Source organism: Acipenser ruthenus, chromosome 59 (assembly GCF_902713425.1).
Source record: "Acipenser ruthenus chromosome 59, fAciRut3.2 maternal haplotype, whole genome shotgun sequence".
NCBI classification, from domain to species: domain Eukaryota; kingdom Metazoa; phylum Chordata; class Actinopteri; order Acipenseriformes; family Acipenseridae; genus Acipenser; species Acipenser ruthenus.
The window spans coordinates 2,395,002-2,413,761 of NC_081247.1; the positions used below are offsets into that span (position 1 = coordinate 2,395,002).

Below are 18,760 nucleotides of genomic sequence, written 5' to 3' on the forward strand. Positions count from 1 at the left end.
AACGTGACTCGTCTCTGAACACTCCCGCAAAAAAAATAGACGCTGTTTCTTTAAGACCTTATTCTCACACGCACACATGTCACCAGCACGCGTAGATCATCCCTCTAGTCCACCGCCCTCGCCCTCATTGGTCCAAAGTAGGTCAGGCCCCGCCCCTGGCAGTCACGCATTGGGTAAAACTAGGTCACTGATCCCGCCCCTCCTTTTCCCATGCCAAGGCCCCGTGAGGAAACATCAGCAACGTGCGTGCGAGAGAGGGAGCGAGGGAGCGGGTCATGGTGTCCTGCAAAAATGTTTCTCTTTTAGTTTCCGCGGGTGGGTGTGTGGTTACCGTATGCCCCTTAGTTTAATGAGATTCAATTCCTTCTCAGTTACTACATTTTGACAGACAATCACAATCCCCACAATCCTGTTCAGTTCTGACACTACAGCTTGGGCCTCAAGTTTTGCATCACTAAGAATTTTGTGAGTGAGACATATTATTATTATTATTATTATTATTTATTTCTTAGCAGACGCCCTTATCCAGGGCGACTTACATTGTTACAAGATATCACATTATACATTATTTCACATTATACAGATATCACATTATTTTTACATACAATTACCCATTTATACAGTTGGGTTTTTACTGAAGCAATCTAGGTAAAGTACCTTGCTCAAGGGTACAACAGCAGTGTCCCCCACTGGGGATTGAACCCACGACCCTCCGGTCAAGAGTCCAGAGCCCTAACCACTACTCCACACTGCTGCCCTAATAACAAATCTAATAAAACTATATGAACTAATTTAGATCTTTTATTTAACACCATGCAGGCAAAGAAACTACAACATTTTATCGCAAAAGTCTACCGGAAGCCACAGTAGTAGTACAGTATTTCATAGTAGTAGTACAGTATTTCACAGTAGTAGTACAGTATTTCATAGTAGTAGTACAGTATTTCACAGTAGTAGTACAGTATTTCATAGTAGTAGTACAGTATTTCATAGTAGTAGTACAGTATTTCATAGTAGTAGTACAGTATTTCATGTTAGATTTCAGCATTTTGCAATTTGTGACAGCTTTCCCTCGAATACTGTGTCTGGAAAACTACAAAGTGGTGTGAGATTCAATATGTTAACGTAACATTATTCAGCAGGTTTCATTCGACTTTATGCATGAAAATTAGTTAATTCTACAGGATGATGCAAAACTTTTGGCCAGAGCTGTAGAATATGATTCCTTTTGGTGCCTGTTACCTTACTACATACTTCCAGACAGACAGAGCCGCACAATCCTGTTCACTTTGATAGAAACCCCATGAGAAAAATGTCACTTGATATTGCAGGGTTACTAAAATGATCAGGAGCCAGGAGCATGAGCAGGGTCACAAACCCACACTAGCCCTGCTGCTGCACCCAGTCTTGGGGTTCAGTGCTCCCCTCAATGAAGTCTATTATTGAATTGATCAGGAGCCAGGAGTTAGAAACTCACTTCAATCACATTAGAAAGTGTTCGTGTCAGTAAGCTGCTGTGCAGTATTGAAATGTTCTGCCATATAATGCAGCGCAATCTACCACACAGAACAATGTTTACAGCTCTCTCCTGTGTGCTTAATGGATGTGTTGTTCAGGTACAGTAGAGTGTATATTGAAATGTTATTAATGAGCTCTATTGGAATCAGTGCATCTCAACACTTCTCTGTGTGTTTAATGGATGTGTTGTTCAGGTACAGTAGACTGTATATTGAAATGTTATTAATGAGCTCTATTGGAATCAGTGCATCTCAACGCTTCTCTGTGTGTTTAATGGATGTGTTGTTCAGGTACAGTAGACTGTATATTGAAATGTTATTAATGAGCTCTATTGGAATCAGTGCATCTCAACACTTCTCTGTGTGTTTAATGGATGTGTTGTTCAGGTACAGTAGAGTGTATATTGAAATGTTATTAATGAGCTCTATTGGAATCAGTGCATCTCAACACTTCTCTGTGTGTTTAATGGCTGTGTTGTTCAGGTACAGTAGACTGTATATTGAAATGTTATTAATGAGCTCTATTGGAATCAGTGCATCTCAACACTTCTCTGTGTGTTTAATGGATGTGTTGTTCAGGTACAGTAGACTGTATATTGAAATGTTATTAATGAGCTCTATTGGAATCAATGCATCTCAACACTTCTCTGTGTGTTTAATGGATGTGTTGTTCAGGTACAGTAGAGTGTATATTGAAATGTTATTAATGAGCTCTATTGGAATCAGTGCATCTCAACACTTCTCTGTGTGTTTAATGGATGTGTTGTTCAGGTACAGTAGAGTGTATATTGAAATGTTATTAATGAGCTCTATTGGAATCAGTGCATCTCAACACTTCTCTGTGTGTTTAATGATTTTTTTGACAGGTTACTGCAGATTAAATGATAAAGTCAAACCCCTGCTTCTTGTCACCTACCCTGTGGAGTGATATTAACAGTGTTATCATGAATTCTTGGTGATTTAGAGACCTCTGCTGGACAAAATTGTCAACTGCATGAAAAAGAAAAAGGATCTTAAAATGTCGGGATCATTTCACCCTTTTTGTGTTGAGTATTATTTTATTTCCTATCATTTTTCTGTAGGGAATACTATTATGATTCACCTGCCACAGCACTGTCAATAGAGTGCACACCTTGGGACTGATTCACCTGCCATAGCACTGTCAATAGAGTGCACACCATGGGACTGATTCACCTACCATAGCACTGTCAATAGAGTGCACACCATGGGACTGATTCACCTACCATAGCACTGTCAATAGAGTGCACACCATGGGACTGATTCACCTGCCACAGCACTGTCAATAGAGTGCACACCATGGGACTGATTCACCTGCCACAGCACTGTCAATAGAGTGCACACCATGGGACTGATTCACCTACCATAGCACTGTCAATAGAGTGTACACCATGGGACTGATTCACCTGCCATAGCACTGTCAATAGAGTGCACACCATGGGACTGATTCACCTGCCATAGCACTGTCAATAGAGTGCACACCATGGGACTGATTCACCTGCCACAGCACTGTCAATAGAGTGTACACCATGGGACTGATTCACCTGCCATAGCACTGTCAATAGGGTGTAAGGCCATCATTAATAAATAAAGCACAACTGAGAGTCAATGTTAGTAAACCATTTTATTCTATTATTGTTATTATTATTGAGTAAAATCCTTTTAGTATATTTTAATGAACAACTCTACAAAATGTAAAAAAAAAAATGTCTATAAAAAACTACTTAGTGTAAAAGGGTTTCCTGCCCCCCATAGCTTTGTATGATGTTTGCAATTATTCAGAGTCTGTGTTGCTTTGGTTGTGAATTCAGGAGCTGCTCTTCAGTTCTAGCCGCACTGCCATAGACATGTGTAACACAGGCTAGATCAGCCAGTCTGTATAGAAGAGCCAGCAGCGCTATCTAGTGATCTGACTTTTACTTTAGTTTTGTTGGCAGTACACTAGCTGTGCACTAGATGGCACTGTCTGTAATATAAAGCCACATTACACCACCAGAGCAGACACCTGGAACTGAAGAGCAGTATTTGAGTGATTGCAATCATAAGAAGCGCTCGCAATGATTACAAACATACAAATTAAAGGGGCGGGGAGCAGTAAAAAAAATATATAAGAAAATGCCATTTGAAGTGGCAGAATCTTTGCAATTAACACAATTCAAAGAGGACCTTTCACAATTACACAGAATACAAGGCAGGTTAGCACACTTGAAGGTCATAAATAACACCTTCAAAGAGGGCAGGATCACACCGACATCATAACAGCTTCTTTTAAACAGTAATGACATTCAAGCTCATTTTGGTGGTGTTTCTTGCTCTACCTTCCTATGATGTCTGCAATCATTCTGATCGCTTCCTTTTATTGCAAACACTGAGCTTCATCATAAGTCTGTGTGGCTCTGAACAAAACTCAACCCAAAGTGTCAGATCACTAGACTAGATCGCTGGCTCTGACTTCTGTAAAGATTGGCTGATCTAGCCTGTGTTATAGTGTCTATGGCAGTACAACTGGAACTGGAGAGCAGCTCCTGGACTCGAAGTCAAAGCAGCACAGACGTATAAAAAAATAAAATATTTCATTCAAATTAGAACCGCTTAGATTGCAAACGTCATAAAAAGGTAAAACAAAAAAAAAATGAAAAAAGAAGCGATTCACGAGATATAACCTTCAATAGCTCAGCTAATCATGGGTTTCAATGTATAGCCTTCAGCAGCTAGACCAATTAGAGACCAGGATCTTAGGAATGAGTGGCTTTTGCATTGTTTAAACATATGAGCTGATATGAGCTGTACAGAAAATCACGATTCCCCTTCACAAGTGTTTTTTTTTTTTTTTATAAGGTGCACACGGCTAGAGACATTTAACTCTGCCTCTGCACTCAGATCAGATGATGTGCCTGCTTTTAAAATCCCTATATTGAGCTCTCATATGGGCCAGCTTGGGCCATTGATTGTATAATGTTATTTTTTGCTGCCTTCTCTTGTCTGGACCCCCTTCAGGAGTCCCAATCAGTAACAGCACGACAGTGACTTAATACAGAGGCTGTCGTGAGCAAACCAACCAAAGCCACTCATGTTTTCAGAGACTGCGGGGTCATGTTTGCTACGCGCTTCTTCCATTCTTTAATTAACCTGTAGTAAAAAAAAACATGTTCATTTTGCAAAATGTTAAACAAACCACACTGAGAGTGCTTACGAGGACTCGGAATATAGGACTTAGTTGTTTGATTCTGGTTTTTAAAAATGTACAGGCTTCTTACCTTTTTCAACAAACGTTGATAAAAGACTGGAGTAAACGCTGTGAAAATATAATAGCCCTATTAGTCTTAACTTTCTTTAATCCGTTTGATATTAAATCATTTTGATTTGTTTCTTTAGAAATGTGTCGCCTCAGCAGTGGATTGTGGGATTGCAGCCCTGGGCTGAACTCGGATTAACCCTTTCATGCAAGATGGGCTGAATGGCCTCCTCTCGTTTGTAAACTTTCTTATGTTCTTATGCATGGCGACCTTGATACAGGGACATATGGAAGACGTGGATGCATGATAGCTGCATATGAGGATGCCATTTTTTCACCATATAGAAGACTTTTTTTTTTAATAAAAAATATATTTATTATGTGTTCAATGCTACTTTTTTCAGCTATTTCAATATTCCATGCATGAAGGGGTTAAACTCAGTCAACACATCTCCCAGAATGCACAGCTCTTAAGCAGGTCTCAGTAAAGGCCAGGCGTATGTGATGATTCAGTTGCATTTTTCAGTGTGTTTTGGGTCAGTTTACAGCCTTGGTACAGCAGTAAAAATATCAGCACCCGAGGCAGGGTGACCAGCATCCCAGTTTTACCAGGACCGTCCCCTTTTCCCGTCGACGATCCCAACATTTTTCCCAAAACTTTAAAGCGGAAGGGAAACTGTGGGACACTGTGCGTTAAATTTAAAAAGGATTGAGATTCCTGGGAATCTGATCCAGACAGCGAGAGAGATCCGGATCCTGACTGAACAGCACACCATTTCTGGTGCAGCTGCTTTAACTGCACAGCAAAGCCGACCCGTGAGGAATGCGTTTGTTGTTTTGGGATTCCTCGCATACAGCACAGAATTCCTGAGAAATGGTCAGGCCAAGTTTCATCCTGCATCACGCAAAATGCCAGTTTTAAAATGATGTGCCTGGATAGAGAGGTCCTGAATACTGGACTGCTGCTTTACAGACATCCAAGCTGACTCTGTTATACGACCTATCACCAGCAGGGAGCCTGTGTTTGTATTTATGGGTTTACTATAATAATAATAATAATAATAATAATAACAACAACAATCCCCCCCAAACAGCTTTAATGTTTTAAATTAAACGATAAGTTGTTAACATATTATTAATGTTTTATTATTCATTATTATCATTTTTTCCCCATGGGTATAGTTTCTTTCTCACAAAACGACACCGCTAAAGCTGCCGCTTGTCCACCTTTGAATCTTTATTGTCACTGTGTATGTGGAAGCCTAAAGCACTGCACATATGCATGCATACTCATCCTCCCCAGTCACCGCAAGTGCTGTTCAAAGATCTGATCCAAAAATCTGCTTTGTACACAAACACCTTTTCATGATCCGGCTAAAAATGAGCCGGGATCCAATCCTGTTTTCTGATCCCGTTAGTACAACCGGCCCCAGGTCACTGACGCCAAGTGCATTCACTTTACTACTAAGTACTATGGAGATTTAGAAACTGGACAACTCATGTAAAAGCTACATGTAAATCATATAGAAATTACTTTGTTATGATATTGTACAAAATCATCATTAAGTCACCATTACAAAGCTCTGAATCTCATGTTAAAATGTGACATTTTCCAAACAATTTGCATGACAGAAATCACTGACATCACACACTCCAACCAGTGACATCACAGGAGGCATTTCCAGCAATGGCGGATTAGTTTGATAGACCGCAGACTTTAAACGGCTCATTTGACATATACCGATCAAAAATAAACCCGAGATTACACTGCCATCTATTTTATCATTTACAAACAAACTGAACACCCCCTTTAATAAAGTCCTGGTTTGAAAAGGAGCCAGACAGCACTCCTTACTTTAATCACATAAACAATCGACAATCGCAAGAATGCTTCCAGAATAATATTGTTCATACGGGTTACTATACTAAATGAGAGTAAACAAGCCCCACACACAGTAGGGTTACAACAGACTGTTAAACTGGGCCTCGCGTTGAAAGGGAAGGTGCAGCAGTCAGAGGCTTGTGTTAATTTAATGAGAAGAGAGTGATGATGATAAAAGCACTGTATTCAAATAAGAAGCATTCTTAAAAAAAAAAAGTGTGTAGTTTTAAAATGTTATTTATTTTTAATCTGCGTGTGTCAGTACTGAGCCCTGGTCCCTCAGAGGAAAATTCACTTCCAAACGGCTTATAAAATCAACGCTGGACTTAACTGCCATTGATTGGGACTCCCTTGATAGGCTTGCTTGACTTCATTAAATACCTGCTGACAAAAAGTCATCTCAAAGGGAATCACTCAGCACTGGAACTAAGCATACCCACTCTTACCTTTAATGGCACATTCGACAAAGAAAATATAGGAATGACCAATAAAATGATACAGTAAAATGATAACGCACGACTTGGTAACACTGAACTTCACAACTTTACACTAACATTCTTGAATGCTGGATGTTTGAGAGGATCTTCTAATATTATAGACACTTCATCCAAACACTGAATCAGAAACTCTGCACAAAACTAGAAACTAAGATAGTCAAGCAGCAGACATACATTTTAATGCCTTCATCATCCAGAACTTCACTCAATCAGCAGTGTAGTGTAGTGGGTTAAGGCTTTGGACTCTTGACCGGAGGGTCCTGGGTTCAATCCCAGGTGGGAGACGCTGCTGCTGTACCCTTGAGCAAGGTACTTTATCTAGATTACACCAATAAAAACCCAACAGTTTGAATGGGTAATTGTATGTAAAAATAATGTGTTATCTTGTAACAATTGTAAGCTGACCTGGATAAGGGTTTCTGCTAAGAAATAAATAATAATAATAATTAAACCAGAAAAAATCTAAAAAAATCAAGCAGACAAACATCAGGGTAGTGCGTGGGAGATATTAGCAGGATCTGTTTCTATGTATTTTCCATCTTGTGCTCTTACAAATCATTAGCCGAAACTTTTGTCTGCATACTTGACTTTCTTAATTTCTTCTAGTTTCGATTTTATGATTGACTGAAGTTCTGAAAGGTGTCCCCTCCTTTCTCTCTCTCCTCTCCCCTCTCAGTCCATCACAGTGTAGTCCTCCCCTCCTCCTCCCCCTCCCCCGTGCACCCTGCTCAGGTGCCGGGTTTGGCTGCTCGCCTCTCTGAAAGTCCTCCTGCAGAAGGGGCAGGGGTAGCGGGGGCTGCCCCCCCGCGCAGTGCTGTGCGTGCGCCGGTGCTTGGCGAAGTTCGAGGAGCTGTTGAACCTCTTGAGGCAGACGCGGCACTGGAAGGGCTTCTCGCCGGTGTGGATGCGGCGGTGCGTGGCGAGGGCCGAGGCCTGCGTGAACGCCTTGCAGCACACAGGGCAGGAAAAGGGCCGCTCGCCCGTGTGCACGCGCAGGTGCTCCTTCAGATCTGTGGCTCTGCGGAAACGCTTCTCACACGCGAAGCAGAGGTACGGGCGCTCCGGGGCTGTGAGGGCTGGAGAGGGAGAGGGGAGCGTCGTTTGCGAGAAGGAGTGCGGAGTTAAGGGACGCTGCTTGGAAGCTGCTTCCTTTTTCAAGATGCCCTCGTCCAGCAGTCCCCAGGCTGCGGAGTGGGTTTCCCAAACCGATCCCGCCTGGCTCCTTGTCTTCCCTTCCTCTGGTAATCCCAAAGGATCAACAAAAGGGTGCTGGGATTGCATCTGGAAATCTGATATGCCATGGCGTTCAGGATCTAGGACTGATTCCTCCTCCTTCTCCTCCTGGGTTTGCTCAGGATCATCCATTACTAGCTCATTCCCAGTTCCAACTCTCGCAGATCCAGCATGCAGATCCCCGAACCTGGCCAGGTATTCCTGCCCGTCCACCTCGATCAAGGTCGGGAATCCAAGCCGATTCTCGGAATCTCTGTTTTGGAAGCCGGAGAGCTTCTCCTGCATGGAACAGCCAGTGGGTTCGTCCGGGACGAGCCAAGGGTTTTGGGAAACATGGTTCTGGCAGGAGCCTATGTTTGACGACCCGTGGCTGGACTGCTCCTCTTGGGATTCCACTCCAGGGCTGGCTTTTTCCAGGGAAGTTGGGTCAGCTGGTGTCTGGATCAGCTTGATCAAAACTGGGTAAGATTTCAGAGTAAAGCCATTGTGTTCCATTATGTCCCCTTCTATGTAGCACTCAGAATTGTAACTAGCAGAGGAAGAAGCAGACAATGAATGAGTATTATTATTATTATAATTATTATTGATAGGATTTTCTCCTAAATCAGGAGGGATTCTATGGAGCTGTTTCAGCAGGGTTGGGAATGATATAATATTCAGTCTGTCTTTGTGTCCCGTGAAGTGCGACGGATTCCCAGCGGCGTCATTCCCAGTTTTAGGAGATCTGATTGGGAGATCTGAGATGTCTGTAAAAAGCTCCTCCACTATGAATTCAGAAGCTTTGCGCTTTGAAATGGACCGTGACACATTCCCAGAATCTACTTCCACTTCAGCCGCTGTAACTCCCTGGTTGCCGGCCAATGACATTCCCAAAATTGGGAAAAGAACCACCGGAACGCCATGAGAATCCTCCAGAATTTTGTCTGGAAGTATGGCGAATGGATCCGTGGTGTCCCCAGGTGTCCCACCGGGTTCAAGAATGGACATGTCTTTATAGACCATTGAGGCATTTGGGAAGTCCACTCTGTGTCTGATTAAACCTTTGACCGGCTCGATTTTTAAGACAGTCTTGAGAGGCTGGAGTCGATTGTGTGCCGTCGAAAACCCAGCAGTGTTCAGCTCCCCTCTCCTTTCTAATCCACTCTGACCTGAGCTGCAGCCTAAGGGTCGTTCTTCATTTGGAAGGCAGGGATCGAATGTCTCTGAATCTGCGCTCCGGATCACCTCCGGATCTCTGATTTCAACCCTCTGAGTTCCACTGTGTGTTGAGAAACTATGAGCTGGGAGAGGGAGAGGGGAGGGGAGAGAGGAGAGGGGGAAAGGCTTTGTCTTATTACTTTGACACAAAATAACATTTCCTGATAGTACGCATTTTTTACAAGCTCCCAGACAAATTTAACATTTATTGTAAATTACGAATCACTCTAGTTCGAACAGCTGAGTGTAAAGGATACTGGGAAATGTATTAACTTGCATCCAGATTAGTGCCTCTAATGTATTTGGGAACTACAGATCCAACAATGCATTTTGAGTTGCTATAGTTCTCACACAAAAACTTGCACTATCCTTACAGACTAAAGTGGAGGTGTTGAAAGCAGTGGATAATGCACCACGACACAAGAAAAAGAAAGATGTTGCTGCAGATTTCAACATGCCCACGAACACTGTATACTTGCAATGTACATTTTTTAAAAGTTTCAATAAAATGCACAGTACTTTTAAAATGTATAATACTTGTCATTGTTCTGTAACTTAAATTTGATTTCACTGGTACTGTAACGTCAATAAAAACTGACAGGATGCATTTGGCTTTAGACACATTTTTTGCTGCTCCCTTGAAATTCGTATTAGTGAGAACTGATTATTAGTATTAGTGAGAACTGACTAAAACAGGGAAGATTCATCACTGCCATTTGCTAGACAGGTCTCAAATGCGCAGTTGTGAAAGAAACATATGTTATAGAAAACATATATTGTCATATGATATCTGCTACTACACTGGGTTAAAGCAAGTTCTCAGATTCCATGCCTTACTCTAAGGAAATCTGTTACACTCGCACTTCCTAGGTCACCTCAGTAGAGTCACTGGCTGTGTGTCAGTCAACAGGGGAAGCAGCAGCTGATTGGTTAATGAAAGAAGCCGTGGACTGGGTGCAGTTTCACCCTCCAGGTGACCAAGGAAGTGCAGCGCGATCTGTTTGCACAAGCCATGCTTTCAGATTAATTTAACCCAGTGAAGTAGCAGATGAAATGAAAATCCATGTTTTGCTGGAACATCTTTTCAAACTGCACATTTGAGACTTGTGTAGCGATTGGCAAGTGTAGGATTATTTTGTTAGTTACCAATATTAAAAGTAAATTTAAAGAGCCCCGATTTTCTCCCCAATTTAGAATGTCCAATTCTTTCTCCCTCACCGCAGCAACTCCCCACACAGCTCTGATCCCACGACCAAGGAACTCTAGAGCAGATGTCGGCGAGCTACCGAACTCTGGAGGACATAGGCCAGCCCTGCAGGTGTCTGCCCCAGCTCACTGGGTGCCTGTCCGGTAGGGTTTTGCCTCTTTAACCCAAGGGACCGCCAGAACCAAAGCGATGCTCCCTGTGGAATCCCCAGCAAAGACCAGTGACTTCGCCCAGCCCGGAACCTGCGCTCCCGACTGTATGACTTACCCTGCACACCATGCGGCCGTGCCTTTACCAGGGGAAACGCCCAATATTACAAGTCTTATATTAATATTACAGTGCGTTAAACTCACTCTGTTCACTTACACATCTAATCTCGGTATCAGTGCTTTCCACCGCTCTAGGTGAAGATATCCGACTCCCAGTCCTCCCAGTAACAGACAACCCCAGGACCAGTACGCCCCAAGGGCTGAACCCCAGTTCAAACCCACGCCCTAGTAGCCTGGAATCTGAACTGTCTGGAATCTCAGTATCACCACTGGTCTGGTAATGGCACGAGTCACGTTTCACCTCCCTCTCCAGTCTCGATCCTGCTCCAGTCCTCCCCTGGGCTGCTTCCTGCTTCTCCTCGCTTGGGTCCTCACGGCTGGCGTCATTCTCTGAGCTCAGTCTCCCATAAGAAGCGAATTCCTCATCCTTTTTGTAATCCCATAACCCCACTTCCGGCCTAATTCCCTGCCCTTCGAATCTTTGAGTCTCAGGCTTGTGTGAACCATTAAGATTTTGATAACTGCTTAAGAAGTCTTTCTGCACAGCCCAAGTAACAGTCATGTCAGGTGTGCTGTTTTCCTCTCTGTTCTCCTCCAGCACCTCTCCCTCCCTTCTCCCTGCTCCCCCTTCTCCTCCAGCTCCTCTCCCTCTCCTCCAGCTCCTCTCCCTCTCCCTGCTCCCCCCTCTCTCCTCCAGCTCCTCTCCCTCCCCCCTCTCTCCTCCAGCCTCTCTGCCCCCATCCCTTGCTCTCTCGTGGACCCGTCTGTGCTTGGCAGCGTTGGAAGCGTCTCTGAAGCTCTTTGCGCAGCGCTGGCAGTGGTAGGGCCTCTCTCCAGTGTGGAGTCTCTTGTGGGTGGCGAGGGAGGAGGGTTGGGTGAAGCCCTTGGCACAGTAAGGGCAGAGGTAGGGTCTCTCACGGGTGTGCACGTTGTAGTGGTCACGCAGGTTCGAGGCGCACTGGAAGAAGCGCAAGCAGATCGTGCAGCTCAGACGCTTGCTGCTGTTTTTATTGCTGCCGCTGCCTGCTGCCTCGCTGGCCCGTGGCTGCCTGCCATGCTGGGCTTGCTCGTGGTACAGCAGCTCCGAGGCGTGTCTGAAGGGTAGGCCAAACGTGCCGCACATCAGCAGGAAGACGGAGAGCCGGGGGAGGGAGTTGGGGAGCGCGCCAGCTTCCTGTTCTCCCTGTTCCTGCTTTCCCCCTCCCAACCCCCCTGCCGCTGAGGGACCCCTGAGTGTCAGCAAAGACATGACCCCCCCACCCTCCTCCTCCTCCCAGCAACTCACCTGGAAGTGTGTAGAGTGAAGGGGACTGTACTGTACTCTGAGTTTAGTTTATACACTACACTGGACTGGACTGGACTGTGATGCAATGTACTGTACTCCTAGTTTATATAGTATAGCGATGAGCTGAATAATACTGTACTGAAACCTATAGCATAGCTAAGCTCAATACTACAGAAAACTATAAAATATTATAATGTATTGTAGTATACTCCAGGTTTCTATAGTATAGAGATGGGCTGCATCATACTACACTCAGATTCTTTAGTATAGAACTCTTTACTATACTTTACTCTTGGTATACTATACTGGACTGTAATGTAATGTTGAGAGTATCTGTAGTGCAGGGATTAACTCACAAGTATACTGTACTACACCGTACTCTTGGTATCTATGGCGTTTGACTAATACTATACTATGCTGTACTCCAAGCTGTATAATATGAGGATGAAATTGATGCTATGCTATACTGCAAGTTGCACTCAATACTACGGTGCAGGAATTAACTTTTACACTATAGTATACTGTACAATACTGTGATGTAGTATACCATGCTATACTCAGAGTTTATATAGTATAAGGATGAACTTCTTAATACTGTGCAACACTGCGCTACATTACACTATACTAACTCTGAGCTCAGCACTTCTACAGTATGTAATGCATTTACTAGAATACGCTATTCCATGCTATTCTATACTACACGAAACTCGGCTTCGGTGGTATTTGGAAAAGCTGCTGGCGCCGCATTTCTCTTTCTTTTAACCTAGAAATGAAGAAAGAAAGAAATGTTATTGTATTAAACAGATATTAGCATGCAATACTAAAAATAATAATGCATGTACTATTATGATGTTTATTTGTTGTTATTACGGGTGTTTCTAAGTGTTTAGTGGCTGCCTCTGATCATGTTCAGAGTGTAGGTCATTCTCTTGCACTCTTTGCTGTGTCGGACGGGTCTGTTCTACAAAGAGTGCAAGAGAATGAAATGGATTAGATTAGAAGCACCAACCCAGCATTTAGAAACAATACAGTCACAGACAAAAGTATTGGCACGCTCCTCTTAATATAAGATCATTCAAGAAAACGTGTTAAATACAAGCATTTAGTGAACATTAGCCACTAATTGATATGGCAAAGAACGAAATACAGACACATACACACTTATACATACTCTTATGAATACAGACACATACACACTTATACATACTCTTATAAATACAGATACATACACACTTTCTGGTAGTTTAACAAACAACCTTTATAATAGCAGTTACACAATTTAAAATATTTGTTCATGACAAAAGTATTGGTATGATAATTCCTAACCAGTACGTTGGTGAAATCTGGGCCCAGTCTGTCTTGCATATTTCCTTCAGCTCAGACAGATTGGATACACAATGCTTGGCTGCAGCTTTTTTCAGATCAGTGCAAAGCATTTCTATTGGATTGAGATCTGATGATTGTGAAGGCCATTCCAGAGCTTCTATCTTTATTTAGTTCAAGAACTCCAGAGTTGACTTAGCCATATGCTTTGGGTCATTGTCGTGTTGGAAGACAAACTGTCTGCCAAGCAGCCTACTAGCAGATGGCATCCTTGTACTTTGTAGAATGTTGTGATACATGGCTGCATTCATTTGATGTTCAATCATATCAATGTCTCCAGTCCCTGAACTAATAAAACACCCCACATCATGACATCATGACCAAAGCAGCTCCATGTCTCTTGGCTGTTAATCTTGAATTTGTATCAGCTGCTCAGATGATTCTCCCTGGATTTGTATCAGCTGCTCAGATGATTCTCCTTGGATTTGTATCCGCTGCTCAGATGATTCTCCTTGGATTGGTATCCGCTGCTCAGATGATTCTCCTTGGATTGGTATCAGCTGCTCAGATGATTCTCCTTGGATTTGTATCAGCTGCTCAGATGATTCTCCTTGGATTGGTATCAGCTGCTCAGATGATTCTCCTTGGATTTGTATCAGCTGCTCAGATGATTCTCCTTGGATTGGTATCAGCTGCTCAGATGATTCTCCTTGGATTGGTATCCGCTGCTCAGATGATTCTCCCTGGATTTGTATCAGCTGCTCAGATGATTCTCCTTGGATTTGTATCAGCTGCTCAGATGATTCTCCTTGGATTTGTATCTGCTGCTCAGATGATTCTCCTTGGATTTGTATCCGCTGCTCAGATGATTCTCCCTGGATTGGTATCAGCTGCTCAGATGATTCTCTTTGGATTTGTATCAGCTGCTCAGATGATTCTCCTTGGATTTGTATCCGCTGCTCAGATGATTCTCCTTGGATTTGTATCCGCTGCTCAGATGATTCTCCCTGGATTGGTATCAGCTGCTCAGATGATTCTCCTTGGATTTGTATCAGCTGCTCAGATGATTCTCCCTGGATTTGTATCCGCTGCTCAGATGATTCTCCTTGGATTTGTATCCGCTGCTCAGATGATTCTCCTTGGATTTGTATCAGCTGCTCAGATGATTCTCCTTGGATTTGTATCAGCTGCTCAGATGATTCTCCCTGGATTTGTATCCGCTGCTCAGATGATTCTCCCTGGATTTGTATCCGATGCTCAGATGATTCTCCTTGGATTTGTATCCGCTGCTCAGATGATTCTCCTTGGATTTGTATCCGCTGCTCAGATGATTCTCCTTGGATTTGTATCCGCTGCTCAGATGATTCTCCTTGGATTTGTATCCGCTGCTCAGATGATTCTCCTTGGATTTGTATCCGCTGCTCAGATGATTCTCCCTGGATTTGTATCCGCTGCTCAGATGATTCTCCTTGGATTTGTATCAGCTGCTCAGATGATTCTCCTTGGATTTGTATCCGCTGCTCAGATGATTCTCTTTGGATTTGTATCAGCTGCTCAGATGATTCTCCTTGGATTGGTATCAGCTGCTCAGATGATTCTCTTTGGATTTGTATCAGCTGCTCAGATGATTCTCCCTGGATTTGTATCCGCTGCTCAGATGATTCTCCCTGGATTGGTATCAGCTGCTCAGATGATTCTCTTTGGATTTGTATCAGCTGCTAAGATGATTCTCCTTGGATTTGTATCCGCTGCTCAGATGATTCTCCTTGGATTTGTATCCGCTGCTCAGATGATTCTCCTTGGATTTGTATCAGCTGCTCAGATGATTCTCCCTGGATTTGTATCCGCTGCTCAGATGATTCTCCTTGGATTTGTATCCGCTGCTCAGATGATTCTCCTTGGATTTGTATCAGCTGCTCAGATGATTCTCCCTGGATTTGTATCCGCTGCTCAGATGATTCTCCTTGGATTTGTATCCGCTGCTCAGATGATTCTCCTTGGATTTGTATCCGCTGCTCAGATGATTCTCCCTGGATTGGTATCAGCTGCTCAGATGATTCTCCTTGGATTGGTATCCGCTGCTCAGATGATTCTCCTTGGATTTGTATCAGCTGCTCAGATGTTTCTCCTTGGATTTGTATCCGCTGCTCAGATGATTCTCCTTGGATTTGTATCAGCTGCTCAGATGATTCTCCCTGGATTCGTATCCGCTGCTCAGATGATTCTCCTTGGATTTGTATCCGCTGCTCAGATGATTCTCCTTGGATTTGAATCCGCTGCTCAGATGATTCTCCTACCTGCTGTACCCATCATTCTCTTTGGACGGTCACTTCTTTCAAGCGTTTCAGTTCAATTTGTTCTGCTGTGTTTCTTGATTATTGCTCTGACTGTGGATTTTGGTATTCCATAGTTCTTTGATACTCTTCTGTAGTCATTTCTTTTGTTGTAGTTTTGGTACGAGTTCTTTTTCTCGAACGTGAATCCAACTGCTTCGTCTTGACCATCATCTACTGTGTGGCCAAAATGTTTTTCTTCAACAGATGTTGGAAATAGTTACCTCTTTTTTCTGGCTATTGAGTTTATAATGCAGCTTAGTTACTGTGTAATGTTTTTCAATCAATTTTTTATATATGTTTATTACATTTTTATTACATTTTTACAGACTTAATGTAAAGGTGCCAATACCTTTGTCATGAACAAATATTTGAAAGTGTGTGTGAACAGGCTGGCTTGTGTGGTGACGTCAGTCCAGGAAGGAGTAGCACACACAGACAGTACTACAGGTATGAAAGCGCTGCTTGAGCTATTAATAAATAAAAAGGTTGAACAAAACAAAACACTTCACAGAAACAAAACAAACAGACACTAAACAAACACTGACCAAACCCTAAATAAAACAAGAACCGCGCTGGTGTCAAGCCAGCACGAGCAGCAATTGTTATTTCTCTTTCAGTTTCTCTTTAACTCATGTTGTTTCTCTCTGAACACACCAACCCAGTGTGTGCGTGAAACACTCACTCTTTAATACAGCTGTGCCGAGACTCGGCTGCTAATCAATCTTTCAATTGAATCTCGGCACACTCTGTGCACCACTACACGCATACATATAACATACCACATACAACACAAAACCCAAAACACGCCGGGGGGGTGGGGTTGGTGCCACAGTGTGCGTTTATTGTTTTTATAAAGATTGTTAAACTAGCAGAAATTGTGTAGTTTGGTCTTTGTCATATTAATTAGTGTTCAATGTTCACTGCATGCTTGTATTTAACATGTTTTCTTGAATTATCTTATATTAAGTGTAGGGTGCCAGTACTTTTGTCTGTGACTAGAAGTCATTATCTAAACAATAAACTGACAAAAACATGACATTAACAAACGTAATCTGTAATAGATCCTGTTGTGGTTTAAATGTTTGAATGCTTGTCATTAACATTGCGAGTGTGAGATCTACACTCTGAGCAAAGTGGAGCTGCTGCTAATAGGCTCTAATGCAGACGTGACTTCTTCTTATTAATATTATTATTATTATTATTATTATTATTATTATTATTATCATCATCAAAAAGAATCCTGCCAGTCACTTAACAGCCTTCCTCATTTCATTCAAAACATGTGACATTGTAACCTTTCAACTCTGCCAGCCCCGCCTACTCTCCATTAATATAGACCAGTGGCAGCCTTTCACCTGGCCCGTCGGGGATCAGCTATCCTTCATTACAAATACTAGTTGCAGATACGCATGGTTGAAAGGTCTCCGCTATCTACAGGGCTTTTGTGTCCCCTAACAAGCGATATTTATTGGCAAAACGCCATAAAACAGGAACAAATGTTCACTGCACTTTACCTGGTAATAACCCTCCTCCTTTCATGTTTACAACTCACTTGTATGTAAGCTACCCTCAATCAATAAACTTTAGTTTAGTGACACACTCAGTATGCACCTTCATTCCCATTCGCGTCACTACACTACACTCCAAATAATTACTCCTCTCTGGACCCTGGTCCAGCAGCTCAAAGTCAGGTATAGATAAGCAGGTAAAGCAGCTAAAAGTCAGGTATAGATAGGCAGGTAATGCAGCTAAAAGTCAGGTATATAGGCAGGTAAAGCAGCTCAAAGTCAGGTAAAGGTAGATTTAAAATGATAAGAACTCAGTATTGGAGGAGCAGCAGGACTCAGAACCACTCAGGATGATTGAGGCAAAACACCATCAGATGGTAAAGGAGGTGAATGGGAAAATAAATGACAATACTTCTGAAGATACTGTTTCTACCATACTGTCTGGTAAAGCATAGGGAAGCATTGTAAAGCACAGAGAGGTCTGGTAAAGCATAGGGAAGCATTGTAAAGCACAGAGCGGTCTGGTAAAGCATAGGGAAGCATTGTAAAGCACAGAGAGGTCTGGTAAAGCATAGGGAAGCATTGTAAAGCACAGAGAGGTCTGGTGAAGCATAGGGAAGCATTGTAAAGCACAGAGAGGTCTGGTAAAGCATAGGGAAGCATTGTAAAGCATAGAGAGGTCTGGTAAAGCATAGGGAAGCATTGTAAAGCACAGAGCGGTCTGGTAAAGCATAGGGAAGCATTGTAAAGCACAGAGAGGTCTGGTAAAGCATAGGGAAGCATTGTAAAGCACAGAGAGGTCTGGTGAAGCATAGGGAAGCATTGTAAAGCACAGAGAGGTCTGGTAAAGCATAGGGAAGCATTGTAAAGCATAGAGAGGTCTGGTAAAGCATAGGGAAGCAGTGTAAAGCACAGAGCGGTCTGGTAAAGCATAGGGAAGCATTGTAAAGCACAGAGAGGTCTGGTAAAGCATAGGGAAGCACTGTGAAGCACAGAGAGGTCTGGTAAAGCATAGGGAAGCATTGTAAAGCACAGAGAGGTATGGTAAAGCATAGGGAAACATTGTAAAGCACAGAGAGGTGTGGTAAAGCATAGGGAAGCATTGTAAAGCACAGAGAGGTGTGGTAAAGCATAGGGAAGCATTGTAAAGCACAGAGAGGTGTGGTAAAGCATAGTGATGCATTGTAAAGCACAGAGAGGTGTGGTAAAGCATAGGGAAGCATTGTAAAGCACAGAGAAGTCTGGTAAAGCAT

At 42.9% G+C, this 18,760-nt stretch overlaps 1 protein-coding gene across 1 annotated transcript; it reads right to left on the reverse strand.

Moving 5' to 3' along the window:
- Positions 1 to 2,933: 2,933 nt before the first annotated feature.
- On the reverse strand, positions 2,934 to 11,700 carry LOC117410053 (zinc finger protein 768-like). Its single transcript, XM_034916572.2, has 2 exons — positions 11,153 to 11,700; positions 2,934 to 9,662 (listed from the first exon to the last, which is right to left on the reverse strand). Exons 1-2 carry the CDS (start codon positions 11,154 to 11,156, stop codon positions 7,822 to 7,824), a joined length of 1,845 nt encoding a protein of 614 aa, XP_034772463.2. The 5' UTR covers positions 11,157 to 11,700; the 3' UTR covers positions 2,934 to 7,821.
- Between the last annotated feature and the right edge of the window lie 7,060 nt (positions 11,701 to 18,760).